The following is a 17309-nucleotide window of genomic DNA, read 5'->3' as shown; positions in this document are numbered from 1 at the left end:
GTCTTTAGCTAGAACATAGCCCAACACATTGTCAGGACTGTAGAGACTGACACTCAAAAAACTGAAGCTACTTCTGATATAATTTCATGTACTGCCACGATGTACCAAAAGTGTATGTAACCAAACTGTGGCTAGGCAAAAGTATGTTCATTTGTACACTTCTGCCTTAACTTCCTTCCAGAATTTTGCTTCTAGACAGTAGCTGTGACTCCAACAGAAACAGCCGATGAACTCAAACTTCAGCCATAGGAACAAAAAAATTAAGAAACACTGATGGAGGAACACCAAACACACTGGGATAATTACACTGTAGGCAACATCTCAGAGTTTTGCTATTTTGAACAACTCTCTAACATTAAAAAACCCATGGCCTGAAGGTTAGCTCAGTGGGATTCTCATCAGCACAGGGAAATTCCTGGCTCACAAAGAGCCAGCCTTCTTCAGCTTTCTCCCCATTTCTTCCCATTTCTTCCCATTTCTCCCCATTTCTCACCCTAATTTGACTTCCTTAAAAAAGCAACGGAAATACATAGTTTCCATTTCCTAGTGTCTAATTTGAAATCCCCAAAATACATCAAAATTTTGATCCAACTCTATGGTACATATTTACTTAAACACAATAGATCAAAGAACTTAAGGGCAAAAACATGAAAACATTTTGAATAAGTCACCCTACCTGTATCCCCATTCTCTGGATCTGTTTTCTTTTCTTCTATAAACAAATGAAAGCAATATGTAAAACAAAAAGAGGGGGAGAGAGAAAATGCAGAAATAATAATAAAAGTAATATAAATCATGCATTAAAAAGGAAAAAATGAATAAAACCCACCAAATTAATTTAAATTGATGAGTTTAGTCAACCAACCAGGTATGGTGCTCTACATCCAGAGGCATATTCACTGCATGCTAGTGTATACGTTTGTGCAAACCTATTGAAGACTTACTGGAGGGAACCCATGGGGTTTTTGTGCACTTCCAGAATCATTAACACACACAACACAAAAAAGAGCAAGGCAGGTGTCAGACAGAGTTACTTTACAGTATCCTTGGATAGGATGACCCAGAAATAAAAGTAAAAAATTTGCTTGTGCTGTATGTTTTATGCAGTGCACACACAATATGCAGTCAAATGGTTCAAGCATAGAAACCGAATGTGTCAGAATGGTTTTCAGTGATCACTTTAAATCTTCATTGGTTTAATCAATTCTCATAGCTTCTACAGCTTAAAAGGTTTAATAATGATATTACTGTAGCTTGTCTTAGAATTAAAAAATGATGAAGAACAAAAGACAGTAACAACAATACTCAGAACCCAGTTCGTGCACATAAATCCAGCTAGCTGATGCCAACAAATATTCTGAATGCATACCAAAGGTTGTAAATGGCTCAGGGCATTCCTCTGTCACAAAGAAATGAAAATACGTTGGATCCCTATCAAATCGTTTGTCAGCCCATAAATACTGCACTCTGAAATCCAAGTTTGGTAATTAATGTGAAAGAATTTTAAGTCAAATGAAATTTACTTTAATTAGAAATATATTAACTTTTACACAGACTCTCTGTTTCTTTTTCCTAGTGTAAGCCAAAATGATATTAAATTCAATTAAAACAATCCCATGAATATGGAGCAACAACCCCCAAGCTCCAAACCAAAAATAGCGTGTATTAATAGAGTTAAATATTTTTCAAAAATTATCATTTATTGATGGTTGCTCACAAAATTATGATCTACTTTATAGTACACAGACTGAAGAGAGAAAAAGAGCTGTTATATTTTAAGGAAATACCATTTTGTTGATGGGTATCAAAGCAGAGGATGAAGTCATACTTAAAGAGAAATCATACTGGGGCAAGGTAGAAGTGAAAGAAAGAAAAATATGTTCCCAGAGACCATAAATAATGTGCCACACTTTGATCGGATCTGGCATCCCATCCTGTGTGGGATCAAGGTTGTTCTGCTGGCAACTCCTAGTGGAACTATTAGGCAAATTAATGGGAAACAGATACGGCAAGTCATAAGTCTACACTTTTGGAAATCAGTGCATACCAAATGGGTTCTTGACACTTCTCCCATTCCCTGATCTTTCCTGCCCCATATTGTACACAGTTTCTAAATAAGCATTCTTCTGCTTTTAGCCTTTGGGTAGCCTTGCCTTTATTATCTATGTGGGTTGTGGATATTGCTAGGAAAACAGCAGAAAGAGGGAGATAGTTGTGTTTGCTTTTCAAGCTTTCAATTTTTTATTGTTTTTAAATTGCTGTCACCGATATAAAAACTACAAATACAATACTGTCTTCCACTGACTCATTACTTTCTAAAGCAGAAAGTATGATAGCAATAGCATTGATTCAACACAATGCAAAATAGATGAAAGTGAAGTAAGAGGCATTAAAATATCCTTGAGTTTTGAGCACAGACAGAATGATGACATTTCTAAGTTATTTCATACGCACGGTGAAAAGAAATCCTTACTTTGCCTGAAATATAGTCTTAACATAGAAATCTAATACTATATAGGATAACTCCTTTTTTAAGCTGTCTAGAAGTCCATTCATTCATATGTCTGGGCCATAGTGCTATTCAACCGTGAGCCTTTTAATAGACATTGTCAAAATAGGAGAAACTTGAAACCTACCCAACTTTCACTTGTTCCTGCTCCATGTTTAAAAAGTATATGGAAAAATATTTCCAAATTGGCTTATAGAAAAGAATACCATAGTATTAACAAGCATAAAATTCTATCAGATTCTTGAATTTAGAAGTGTAATTGAAGTGCTGTGACATTTATTACAAATCTCTACAACAAATAAATCCTGTAGATTTTTACAAGAAAGGTCAGCACAGTGGATTCTACTCTCCAAACTGAGGTTTCAGTTGTATTGTGAAGAGCTGTCTGAAGAAGTACTAGAAGGGACAGAAGATTGAATTGAGAAAGAGCTCACTTACGCAGGAAGCAGCAGAACTGAACAATATCAGTATTGTCCATTGACCAAAAAAAACCAATGCTAATTTCTCAACACCAAAGATCTTCACAGCAGCTATGGGCCTAGTTATTGCCTCTTAAAAGAATTCAGAGCAGGTTCACAATGTTGCTTTTGGTTTCCCGAGTTATTAGGTGCTCAAATGAAAAAGCTATAAAGAGCCTTATGTCCTGAAAATGCTGAAAACTGTTAAATCACTATAAGATGATTTGAAAACACCTCAAACTGAGTAACAGAAAATGACAAAGTCATAAGTCACTCCTAAAAATCTTCGTGTCTTTCTGCTCACATGATCTCTTCAGTATCATCACATCAGTAAATATTTTTCTACACCACTTGAATTAACCGTAGTTTACAAAGTGAAAAGCATATAGTGTGTCACGTGGTGTAATTATCACAATTTAAGACCTAAAGTTTGTCAGAATTAAACAGTTTGGAGGAAAAAATCGGTGCTTACACGAACGCAACATTTCTGTACATTATGGAAAATAACTATATGTTTTCAGCTTAATCAGAATGCAGATATATTGAAGAATACTGATGAAATACAGAGATGAAATATAGGGATAGAGAAATGCTGAAAGATCCTCTCTCAAAACCTTCTTCCACCATCACAGTTGACATTGCTATTATAATGACCACTGACATTTCATGAAATAGTAGACACAGCCATGTTTCCCTGGTCCCATGAGGGTCTGTTCTTTCTAACAGGTACTAATATATCCAATAGGTATCTAACAATCTAACACGTATCTAGAAGATAAAATGATCAGAAAAGAATTCTAATCAAGAGGCTCTTACAGGAGCAGACTTAACAAGAACTAAAACTGATCTAGAATGGTCTCGATCAGCTATATTTTCTTGGAAATGCCTTAACTCAATGAGCTCTGCTGTTCTGATGGGAGCCTGAAGGTTCCACAGCCAAAGCACCCCAGCAAGCTTGTCCCACCACACCCCAAGAAATACCACGGAGCAGGGACCCCAAGTCCCTTGGAGCAGAACATCGCCATCTCTGTACATGTCTGAATAGAGTAACAGTTCCACAGAAGCAGCAGGACAGAAGACTTCTCCCTAGCCATGCATACTGATGGCACTGTTGAACAATTGCTCAAAAACTGCTGGCTTTCTTAAGAGGATAAAGGGGAGCTTGACTTTGCAGCCTTAAGGTTACAACTGGGAGGTGCTGGGCTCAATAGCTTTTCTCCCAGGGTTTCATCCTTTTCTCACAGCTGACTGCCCCAAACTTCAGGTTAGAGCCTGGTTCTCTCTTGAACTGTCTCCCCTGCAATGATTTTTAGCTGTGCAGTTCAACAGGTTGGTTCAGGATAGTACTTTCCCCTGGGATTCAGAAGAAAGAGATTTGCATCAGCCCAGGCTGCGGCCTAAAATAAACCTAGACTTCCTTGCTTTGAATGAAAGAAATTGCAGCCTCCAGCACCGGAGGATGTGCATCCTATTACAACAGAAAGACATGGAACTCCTTGTTTGTCTCTGAGTTTAGGCATAAGATGTAATAATGACACAAAATTTTTTAAGCTTCTATTTTTCGTATTTGCAGACACTTAAAATCATCAATATGACTTGCAATTGTATTTACAGAGGGGATAAATTAGCTTTTTAAGTGCTTTATTGAAAACTGAGTCTGAGTAGTGTAAACTATTAAATAACTTTTATTTTAAAATATTTTATTTTGAAAATCAAATGTATACATAGGACCCTACCTTTTTATAAGTACTTTTAAAAATGCTAGCCGAATTTGTTACCAGAGATTTCTCTTGAAGCGCTATTTATAAGAATATAGGAAAATCAATTTTATACTGAAAAAAATATCTGAAACAATATTCTTATAAGAAAAAAAGGCAAAGGAAACAGATTGTCTCCTAAAAGCATAGTCTCGAAGTTATTTGCTTTGAACATCAAAACTTTTGAGTTAAAGGTCTTGCACGCAAAGAATTACATTTCCTCCCATTTCCAGAGCCGTTCAATTCCAATTCCATCTATAATAAATTAGCTCTAAATTTTGTCATTCTGGCTGTCTACAGAGTGAAAAATACAACTGCCTAACTGCTACAGGTCTAGCAAAATATCAGGTGAGGTGTGATATAAATGGCCACTGAACTTCACTCCAGGGTTTTATGTCCGATGCATGGCAAATACAAAAAAGTTCTTGTTGCAGCAAGCAAGGCCTTTCCAAGGAGTCTGTGAGCCACGTCACAGTCTGAATGAAAAGAATAGGGCTGACACCTACAGAAATGTGGAACAAGAAAAAAACCAGTCGTTTAAGTGTTTTTATATTACTGTTTAAATGAGATTGAAGTGTCAATTACTGTCCTTAAAAGGGAATGCTAAAATGAAGACAATTTCAGCTAGCCAGTTTCCCAGTGGGGGAGCCTTTGCATTCCTGTTTTCTATTTGAGAATTGCTTGATGGTTTTGTTGGGCGTTTTTTCTTCTTGGCTTCAAACTTGACACACTAAACAAAGATTGAAACCCGGGGGACATTTCTCACCAATTAAACAAATTTTTATCACAATGCTTAAACCATGTTAACAATGTTACTTTGGATTATTTGCGGAATACATGGCACTGCTTAGTAAAAGAACTGAATAAGCTGGTGTGGTGATCTAGGCTAGAAAGCTAAAGAATCTCTAGAATCACGGATCATAAATGGACAGGGTCAGCTCAGGTCTTCATCACTAGGGATAGAGCAGTGCAGCTGGTAAAAGACAAAGGTCTTTTGAAGCAAGCTGGGAATTTCTATTTTGCATGTTTATTGAAGTAATGATTCAGGTTATGACCAGTTTTTTTTTATGGTGTGTGGATCCTTTTCCAAAGTGATTTCTGTAGGGTACTCTGTGACATTTTTCCTTGCTGCCTCATACAAAGGTGTATACACATTTTGGTGGCCTTTGAAAAATACTGAGTGCCCACATGGAAAAAAGAAGAAAGGAAAAAGGAGTAAGACAAGTATTATCTAAAACACCCCATTTCGCTTCTCCAAAGAATTCTGTCACATCCTCCCTATATGAATGATATGCAACAGGATTTTGAAAATGTAGAAGAAAAATATCTGAAGGGTCAGCAGGCCCTTACATTCTGTACTCATAAAAATCCATTCAGATCAGCCATGCTATAAACTCTACATTGTCTTCATGAAAGCCTGAGCACAGTCTTATTGTTAAGCTCTCCAAATCCTGTTTGCCAAGCATGCAAGCTCCTCAGAGTTCCCACCACTGGTATACTCCACAGTATAACCACAGAATATTTCACATTCTGATATAGCCACTTCAAAACATAGGCACAAACACTTGATGATAACTGTGTCTCTGCTTCCAGAAAAGCGAACAGCTATTAATAGAGATTCTTCAGCCATCCTAAGAATGCAAGACATCTTCATTAGCATCTCAATAACCAGAAATATGGTCAAAGATTTAACCAAAGAACACAAAAACAACAGTGGTGTAGACACCTGCATATAAGACTCAGGAGAATTAAGAATTGAACTACCAAACCTTTATTGCTAAAACTTATATACGTAATGCTGTTTTGTCCTTTAATTACATAATATGATATTTTTACTATTTTTAGTTCAGCAGACTGAAGATCAGCCTTTATTTAAGTGGTTCATTACATTTGGCTCTTTTAGGGGCTGGATTTGGAGGCCTTTGCTTTCTGGTTCTAACTGTAATCAAAATGAAAAATAAGGACAAAGAGCCTCCCAGCCATCCAATATGATACATCTATTAGTACCTTTAAACTGAATTTGGAGTTTACCTATCCCTTTGTTTTTTGTTGACCAAACAAAGATTTAGAATCTTTAAATGTCTCAGTCACAGTCTAAGGCATCAGATTTTAAACACGCCTGTCAAACTAAGTATCACAGAAGCCTTCAGAGATGCACAAGTCATATAATCATATTTGTGCTAAAATGTTACAAATTCCATCCAGAAATTTCTTTTCAACATCAGAAAGACGGAAACAAAACAAAGCACCATCCTGGTCTTTAAAGGAAAGTGTGTCACAGAACACTGACCATAACAGTAACTCAAAAATAGAGTGATGCCACGTTCTGTTATAAAGGGCAAGTATATCACAATAGATTCACTCTTGGAAGGCTTGAAAAACCTCTCATGATACTGTAAGACAAGAACAAATCCAAATAACTGTGCTCCTTATCTTCTACTGCAGCTGATCTCTTAAACACTCCCAATCATACAAATATTTTGCCCTCACTTTCTTCAACAATTTATGTGCCAGACCCTTCTACTGTTTGGCCCTCCACTGTCCAGGGCTACGAGCTATTGCAATTTGGTCACCCATTTTTAATAGGTTTTTTTCGATTTTGGTAGGCTTCACTCCCAGCAATCGTGTTAATACAAACATAATTTTCCATAAAAAATAGGAAACACAGAAAAAAAACATATTTCAAAGTCCTTGTCTATTTGAATTTCATTTAGCAAAAACTCTAATCCATCTTTGTGTGCTCTTAACATGACAGTTTTGCTCCAGATGTTGCAGAGAAGAGATGGAATCTCTATTTCCCTGCCTTTCATGGCCCTTTAGAAGTGAAGCCATCCCCACTACTCCATCTTCTAACTTCCATCCACCTCCTTAGAAAGCAGCAATGACTGGGCATCGCTACTCCATCCCTTCTCATCCTGGAATAAATTTAGAATCAATTAGCCAGCACCATTTCTGCCACATGTACGCTGCCTGGCATTAAACTGTCATGGATCAGCCTTTCCATAGTTTTGGTGATCAATTTTTGGGTATAGTTATTTGAGCCAGCTCACATCTAGGCCCAGATTAATTATACTGAAGGCTGAAGAACGTTTTCTGCATCCCATATGTTTGAAGACCACAGTAAGTACTACTTGAAATTGCAAGTAGTTGTTGGCATAATGGTAACTGGTTGGTCTGAAACATCTTACTGGTCAAAAGAAAGAGGTCTGCTTCATCACTAAGGTTCTTTGGCAGGCAGGGGCTTACTTCCATTGCTCATACTGAATAAACAGGGAGGTGAACAGGCATATGTCTCCCTAACAGTTTTCACAACACTTATTTCCTATGAAACATACTAAATTATTTCCAAAATGTGATTTTAGAAACAAATTGTGAAAACTCTCCATCACAAAGCTCCTCCTTCACCCAAGGAAAAGAGCGTTTAGTCATTAAGAATGCTATCAAGATGCACTGCTGTCAGATAACAAAATTTATATAAAAACATTATTGCTTTCTGAACTTGCTTTTGCACTTGAAATATACAGCGTAGCTTTGCGTGCACTCTCATAGGACTTTTCAATTAAAAAAAAATCTAGATATTTTTCAGGGAATAAAATTTTCTCATTTTTGCAATAGAGATTCTAATGTCCAGAGAGAGGAAATGGTAATATTTTTCTTTCAATAAAATATTCATATATTCAGATATTTAGCTTTCAGAACACCTCTTGGTCTAATAACACCTAAAATCAACAGCTAATCCTTTAATTCACGTGAGTGTTTGGTAGCATGGTAGATACTGTGAAAAGTATTTTGTAATGAAGCCTGTAAATGGATAATCCTAGTTCCACGCTTTTTAAAGTAAATTTTAAAACAATGGGAAAACATCTCCTTCTAAAGCTATACCTTTGAAGTGCCACCCTTGCTTTTAACTGGGTGCACAGCTGCCTAAAGTGCCTCGTACTGAAACGTGTGAGCTATTTTGTCATTGAGGACATGTAGGAGTACCCATTCCAAATGTACATCTGAAAATACGTTACTACGTACAAAACAAACTAATTGCTCCTGAGTTTAAGGGCAGTAATAACAACTTTTGCAACTGCACTGCTTTTGCATTTCTGTTAGACAGTTAAATTTATCAGTGCCTAACACATTTGTTTAACACTGTTGGTGAGCTAAACAGTGTTTTGCAAAAGTGCATCTGAGTTAGAAAGTCAAAAAAAGTTAATAATACATAGGTACTGCTGTCTCACATATGTTCAAGAAACACAGGTGATGAAAATACATGTCTTTCTGAGACACTAGATATCATTTTAAGGTCTGGTTTCTTCCAAAACCAAGAATCAAATAGGCTGATTCAATATTTTGATTCAATATATTCAATTTTGATTCAATATATTCAATAATTCAGAGGAAGGTTCTTGAATAAAAAGGTCCACACGTTTCCATTTTGCTTATTATCAGCAAATAAGAAATAGGTCATCAGTTCCTCTAATTTCATTTTTGTAATGAAAAAGATTCAGAATCACAGCACAGGAACTGGGAATGGATCTTAAGCAGAAGGTGTGTAAACTCAGTCTTTCTATAGCATAATTCATTAATTTCTAACAGTGGTGATTTACAGAAGATGGAATTCAGATCACAATTACCAGTTGTCTTCTCTATCCATACTCAACCTTTTTTACCCGGTAATTTAAGCGATTTCTATCTTGAGATTTGTTTAGTATGAAAACCACAGCAAGTAACATCTGCAGGACTCCATAAAGATAATCTCTGACTCAAGGGGATTAGGACAAGGGTAGTAACAAAGACAAAACTGAATTCTGAAGGAGCCAGCCATGGGAGAGAAAAGACAAAAATGTTTGACAAATTTCACTGAAATTTAACGGACCAGTCAATGTATTCAAAAATTGCTTCAGATTTAGAAGCTAAATGGCATGCAAGTGACTTCTCTAATTTGTTGGGATAATAGCAGAGGCATAGGAAATGAATTAGCATTTTGACATAATAATTGCAAAATTTAAATTTTATAAGTGAATTTAATTAACTTAAATATGGGGAATTTCATTGTTGTTCTGACATACCAGAACTGAACGAGCAAGGAAGTGTGAACACCTGCTGCATTTTTAGAGCTAGGATGCCTTGCTAGACATTAGCTCTCTGCCAGTATATTGAAAATTCAATAAAATTAAAAGAAAAAAAATCAATAAAATTAAAAAAAAGATTAAAATTTTATATGAAAGATAAAACCACAAGTAGTGCGCAATATGAAAGAAAAGCCATGAACAATACAGCTAAGTTAGAGCTCCTTCGATGTTTTGACTTCCCCCTCTCTCTTGTTATCATAACCTTATGTTTTACACTTTTTGGCATGAGGGAATAGCTTTTGATTACTAACAACTCTACTTCTAATCAAAATAGTTTTTATTCAATGAACCTAAGTTTGTCATTCCAGCGCATGAAATTTAACTTCCTAAAATTATTCCCTTCTCAAATTGTATCCTCCCCAGCATGAAAAATAACCAGTTATATCAGAGTTTCCATAATTTTTGTAGCAGTTTTCCAATGCAAAGATAAAACAAATTATAGATTGTTTTCATGTGCTCTTTGGAAGCTTAAAGGCTAATTTACAGCTAATGGAGATGGGAAATAAACACTGATACGACAGAAATTGAATCAGCTTAAAGTCTTAAGGTATAGCACATGCATCATCAGTTACCTTTTAAGACTTACTTTTTGTAGAGTACATAGTTTATAGGTAATAAAAATTACAGAAGCATCTTACTTAAATTCTTACAGTTTGCCAATATTTAAATATATTGAAGGAGAAGAAAGTGAAAAGTATGTGAGGTGAGCTGTGACAAAATCTATAGGGAAAGGTAAAATGAAAAAAATAACACAGAGAAAAGCAGTAGAAGAGACAGACCTGAGTTTCTTCTCCTTGATGATTCCGCTTCTTCTGTGATCACATCGTGTAATGGACAGACATAGACAAAGGAGATGGGCGTGAGAGGATGTATTCAGAAGGTAAAAACTGACACTGAGGGAAAGGGCCAAAAATTGTTTTAGAGAGAAGTCTGCAGAGCAGAGTTAGTAAATGGGAAAAAAAAAATAATACAGACACCAGAAGGAAAAAGAAAGCTGAGGAAGAAGTGGTTAAACTACTGTTGTTGAAAAAGAACAGTAAAGACAGGGTTAGTATAGGATCTGAGGAAATAACAGAAGTTATAATTGACAGCAAAGTCAATCCTTGTAATGAAGCTGAAGAAAAAGCTGGATAGTAAGAGGTATGTTAACTAGTACAAACACTTTTGTTCATAACTGTTCAACTTTTTGGAACATTGTCTACTTGAATGCAAGCATTATTTTCTCTTTCAAGTAATGAACATTAGTTTAACATCACCAATGGGAAGTGTTTTATTAGATTATTCAATTATTAAATTGTTGTAAATTATGCTGAACCCAACTTCGCATATCCAAAACAGAAAACAGAAAGGAAACAGATTTTTTCCAAAAGGATATACAAACTTAGTAATTTCAGAATCCACATAACACACTCTGGAAAGGACTGCATTATTGTAACACTCTGCCAAAGGCAATATTGTCAAGACTAAAATACAGAACATGAGAAAAGAGAATGTAAAGCTATTAACTCTCATGGTCAATTCAGCTCTCATCTCACAAAAGTCTAAGTTACTGCAATTGCATGCAAGTTAAATGCCAAAGCAACTATCTCGTTACTTACTTTATTACTTCACATTCAAAAACACACTGACATTTCAGACATGGAGAACATCTGAGGGACAGTGTCATTCTCTGTACTGAAAATCTCTTTGTAGCAAAACAATGGGAGAAATTAATCTTGAAAAGTAACAATAATTACAAAGAACTATGAAGCTACCATCATTAGCAAAACAAATGCATTCTTCCAAAAATTGTCAGAATTAATAATAAAAAAAACAACTATAAACCCTGAGCTAATTTCAGCTTGCAGTTTGTTAATGAGTCACAAAGTATTGCTCATAATTCATTAACACTGCATATGCTAGATTAAGAATTTCATAAAAGTTCATACACCACAAAAATATGCTATAATTTTACCCACATTTTACAGTCATGATCAAGATACCACCAAAAAATGCAAAATTAGAATAAGCGATATAAATCAATAAAATGAAACAAAAGGCAACACTAAATTTCATCTGATAATCACTGTGTTCTATAGTTAATTTTATTCTATAGCTGGCAGATTATAATTTCCATCTACTGTCAAATGCCAAGACTGTAGCAAAATTTTGTTGTAAACACATGCAGCTTGTAACATATACATTTAGAATGCATTTTTAGGCAATTAAGTTTGCTTACAGAATGAACACGTAAGTGCTGCATATGAGTTATGCAATATGAAAGCGTAACAGCTGGCAATTTTGACAAAGGATGCTATGTATTTACATGTTAAAAAAAAAGTAATGGCATATAAATATCTTTTTATCTGGGCAAGTACAATGAATCCATAGGATGAAATACAAATAAGTAAACACAAAGATCTACTTCTCCTTGGTGTATTATATCTTGTATTAATATAGTGCAGCTGTAATTGCTATAACCGTTAAATTAATAAATCATTATTACCACCACCAAAAACCCAGCTAAAGTATTTAAATTTTTCTAAAAATGTTCTCTACTATATATCTATAGCCCTGAAGCAAGCACTTCTACCATGTCAAAACCAGTCTTTAAAAAGTCTCTATCATGACCCTTTTATACTTCATTTATTATTTTTAATATCTACAAGAATGCATAGCTTTGGGAAATATACTTCAATAAGATAAATCTTTTTCAAGAAATTTTCAAAGGATCTTGGAATCACATTATTTCCAAATTAGGAATATGCCCGGTATGGTAATGCAAGACATTCCAGCAGTGCCAGTGGGGCTCAGCACGGACACAACTGAATACCAAGGAAGCTCCCTTTCAATATTTTAGAACCAAATGACCGGTATTTGGCTGCGTATCAACCACATGTACCAATGCTATCTAAAAATCACATTTTTAAAACTCTTCATGCAAAGTATGTGTTCTTAAAAAAATGTTTACACATCAAAGTGGCAAAAATAATTTTTAATTACAAATATTTTTCAGCTTTAAATTTGAACTGATCAAATATACTAGAAGAATAATTCTAATAGAAGCTGTAGGGGAAAATAAAAGATAATAGGTATCTTCTCACTGTGGAGATCTGTTCAGCTGATATCTCATCTCTTTGAGATAATTTGCTTGTAATATTTTTGTATTAATTGTTGCAAATATTAATGAAGTAGTAGAAATTGAAATTGTGGCATGGTAATGCACCAATTTCTTTCACAATTAACGCTGATAAGAAGGAAGTACTAATAGACTGATTAATTTAGACACAATAGCACTTATGTGAATCAATCTCCTCCTGATTAAGAAGCCATGCCATAAATTCCAAATGATAGTTTGAAAATTCTCTGTCTCTGGAGCTTGTAATCCACTAAAACAGATCTTTGTTGATAGAAATACATTAAAATCTGAGAACAAAGTCATGGAATAAAACTCTATTAAATTTGCATCATGTCAATAGGCAATCTTCATTTGCATTGCTATTGCTTTTTTGTGGAACTAGCATTTATTTGGATCAATTGTTCATCTTGACATACAAGAGTGATATGTATAAAGGTTTTACACACAGATTTAGAAACAAATTAGATTCTCAATGAATAAACTTATAAAGTAAATGAAAACCAGGTATTGTACTGAAGTCTGAATAAAACAAAATAAGTACGATCTACTTTATCATGCTCTGATACAGAACTTTTTATTGTAAGTAATGTCACTTATTAACGAGAAGTATTTAGGAACTTAGTGTTCAAAAAAACATGCTTGAAACCTTACACAGCAAACACGCCCATCTGAAATTCTAAAAGCAGCATCGGACCAAGAGATGTAAGTTAATTACTCTGTCGGGTTTTTTTTCCTCAAGGCTTTTCTTAATTTCAATTTTTTTTCCCCCTTAAAAACAAGGACCTTTCACTGCATACATGGTCTCAGAAATTTCTGTGACTTCCAGATTTGGAAAGCTTCATTTCTGTACATTCTTCAGAAAATAAGATGTGCAATAGCACAATCAAAAAGGCACAACCTTAAAACATGGAGGAGACTTTAAGATAGAAATGTTCCATGGAGTCTGTATGTTCCATAAATATATGTCATTAGTCTGGATGTGATTAGACCTGAAGAAAGATATAATGCATCTTACTCTCAGGAAAGTTATTCCCTGACACCATTCAAACTCTGCAATGCTAAGGATGCAGATAAAAGAGTAAGAGTAGATAGCAGAATAGTTAAGAGCAGAAATGTTTGTTAAAAGAAGTAAAGCGAAAGGCTATTTGACTACATTGAGGTGTGAATAAAATCCGTTTTCCTTAATCATCTTTAATACCATTAAGCCACATTTCCCAGTTACCCTTTGTATTGATACAGATCCAGTTCCACACATCTTAATTTTTTTAATGAGGAAATTCCCTACTAATAAAGGCAAGTTCTTTATCTTAAAGTGTAAATCCATACACACAAAATCACAGCTGTATACTGGAAAGATGCTGACATTTTTCCTCAGAAATATAAGCAGAGGGCTAACTAGGATAAAGAAAATACAGAAAGCAATGCAGTTAATTTTGCAATTACATAATATATGCTATATATAATATACGCTAGCTAAAGACAGTAAGAAAATGTAGGTTATACCCAAAGATCAGGATAACAGAGAAGAAAGTAGAAAAAATATATAAGAAGAAATCTTAAATATTCTCAGTAGCATGAACTCTATAAATCCAATGAAACCATACAGAATGCATTACTTTTTCACAAGTCTCAAGAGATAAACTAAATGAGGAATTCGGAGAGAGGACTTTTATGATTTGTTTCTCTGAATAAAGTTCACATTATAATTTCATAAAGGGAAAAAAAGGCAAAATAGTAACATTTCAAAATACTAATGCACTATAATTACACATAGGATTTGAAATATCATAAATCCTGAAAAGATAATAGATCTCACTAATAAGTTAGACAATTAAGGTAGTCTAACATCAATACTACTTCAGAAAAGGTACCTAACAGCATAGATACAAATACACCTTCTATTTTCAATAAAGGATAGATGAGCTATCCTAAATCAGGTATCTCCCTATTCCAAATCTATTCTAATCCTAGTGATGTCAAGACGTTTCACCACCTACAGAATCAGATTGTCCAGGAGACCACAGAGTTAAGACCACCGGAATGGTTTCCAAAACACAAAAATGCAGTAAAATGTTATATACAAAAAGCTATGTGGTTTCTTTGACATTTTCAGGACACCTCACTATTTGTGATCCATCGTAAATTACAATTATACCCCGACTTCATGCAGTTTAGCTAGGACACTGAAGTGCAATATCACTCTGGGATTAGTGCTCTAATCACTCTGAGACTGCAATTCCCAACCACGGAGTCCCCATTTCTCTCTTGAATCCAATTCTTTGTTGCTTTGGTACAGACTAGGAATATTGTCTTTCGAAGTGGTATAGGAAAAGATGAAAGCAAATTTTAAAAAAAGCAAATACATTAGAGGACTATCTGCTTTAAATACACCACTTAGTAAGCGCAAGAGTCATTCCTGGAAAGTGTGCAAAAACTAATTTTTTTCAAGAAAACAGTCATGCCATGTATTCAATCTGCATTACTTCTCACTTGTCACAGGTTAAATAGTCCTCATAGATGCAACATGCAGCTCTTTTTTGTAAATTTTACCCACTTCATTGCTTTTCAGATCCCATAGCATCTTCATAAGATCCTTTTCTGCACCTTCTTCCCCAGCCCTACCACAGCAAATTGAAACTCACATCAGGGCCGTGGACTTTTTCTTATTCCCTTTCCCAATCCACTTATTCTGAAAACTGTTTTACTGACCAGTCATTTTTCCTATTCAGCAACCATAGACTAGTCTCTAACTCCACTCTACTTTCCTTTTCGTAAGCTGATAATTTTATACCAGCCTTCTTCTTTGACGATAATTTTTGATCTACCCAATGCTCATGTTGTAATTTGTACGAAGTACTAGTGTGCTCTCCTCTCTCTCTCTGTCCCATCATTACTTAGTCTTTTCCAGCCTCATGCATTCCCCATTTCTAGCCACATCTCCCTTTTTATAATTTTCAGTCTAACGTAGTTTCAATTCTGACCACAAACTTCTTTTAAAATAGCTATCACTTTGTTTTGAATTATTTTTGACTACTGGTTTACTACTTCAACTGATTCCATGGCAATAAATAAACTACAAAATTATAGTCACAGTAAAGTTACTTCTGAATGGCTTTTTCAATGTACAGTCAAGGAATACTTCCACGCAGGAGAGAGACATAAGTGTTCCATGGATAAAACAAGCCATGATTCCTTCAAATTGAAAAGCCAACCAGTATATATAAAGACTTACCATTTGTGAGCATGCATTAACTTTGTATTTTCTGATGTGTTTAACCCACCATTCTTATGATTCCTCCAAAACTTTAGTACTGTGTTAAAGAAATATGCCCTTCTCACAAATAATTACAAGGACACTACATTTTTACTTCATTCCATTCCAAGATGTATAAATCTATTTCAACTATTCTGTGTCCTTTTGGTTAATCATATTAAAATATGTCAGCACTTTCCCATGGTTCTGTTCTTCAACTGTTGCTTTGAAATTAAAAGTGTCTGTGGTAAAGGTGGGACATTTGATGACACTGCAATCTTCTCAACAGGCAATGACAATGAAACTGCTGCAGGAGGGTTTCCAGATAATAGCTATCAAATCTACTGTCTCCAAGTAGGAAAAATAGGGAAAAAACAATAGTGTTTCCCTTGCTATCTCGTGAAGGTAGTTTCTTCATTACCTGTATCATCTCTGGATAGAGACGCAGTTTGCTAGACTGCATTCAGCTTCCAAAACTTCGGGTAGTGAGACTGATTGAACACTTCAAAAACAATTGACAGGCAACAGAAATGAGAATCACTGCCTCGGTACCCTAAACTATGTGCATTCTCCCTTTAAGTAACCCTGATGGGTTCAAGAGACTACTGATGATACTAGATGAAAATAATTTTGTTCTAAGAAAAACAGTAATTGCCTAACCTTATCTCTGTCAGTAGAGGACATTCCTACCCAGAGACTGCATCTTTAGCAACCTTTTCTCCTAAGGCATCACGTATAAAAATGCAAGACTATGTGAAAATGTTTGCATGCTGTGCTTTTTTTTTTTTTCTTCACTGACCAAGGAAATGGGATTAGACAACTAGAGCTTTATTCGCTTTCTTTCATATGCCGTCTGTTACAGCTCAGAGGCAGGGGTGCTGAAAGCAGAAATGCTTCACAATATTAGATAGGAACAAATAACTCTTCCACATGCTCTTTGATTTGGTGGTGTCCTAAGAATGCAACGTTCTCTGACAGAGTGCTGACGTCGGCTAAAAGAAGGGCACACACATTCAAGACGTGGCTTGAATTTGGATTTACGCTTACCTATGGTTCTGCAGTTTTACCCTTCCAACCCTTCAAAATCTTTG

At 35.2% G+C, this 17309-nt stretch overlaps 1 protein-coding gene across 50 annotated transcripts in view; it reads right to left on the bottom strand.

Annotated features, from left to right (window-relative positions):
• Window positions 1–17309, bottom strand: part of RIMS2 (regulating synaptic membrane exocytosis 2) — a 493643-nt gene that overhangs the window by 106105 nt on the left and 370229 nt on the right. For 28 of the 50 annotated variants that reach the window (XM_063327352.1, XM_063327357.1, XM_063327327.1 and 25 more), the window contains 2 exons: window positions 10627–10659; window positions 677–712 (listed from right to left, as the gene is read on the bottom strand). The exons of 7 other annotated variants lie outside the window; for them this stretch is intronic. In XM_063327352.1, the coding sequence (XP_063183422.1) occupies window positions 677–712; window positions 10627–10659 (69 nt within the window). The remainder of the gene's footprint in view (window positions 1–676; window positions 713–10626; window positions 10660–17309) is intronic. 15 more of the 50 variants (XM_063327368.1, XM_063327371.1, XM_063327336.1 and 12 more) reach the window with 5 other exon arrangements.

This window comes from Chroicocephalus ridibundus, chromosome 2, assembly GCF_963924245.1.
Source record: "Chroicocephalus ridibundus chromosome 2, bChrRid1.1, whole genome shotgun sequence".
NCBI classification, from domain to species: domain Eukaryota; kingdom Metazoa; phylum Chordata; class Aves; order Charadriiformes; family Laridae; genus Chroicocephalus; species Chroicocephalus ridibundus.
This window is presented reverse-complemented; position numbering and strand designations above follow the sequence as displayed.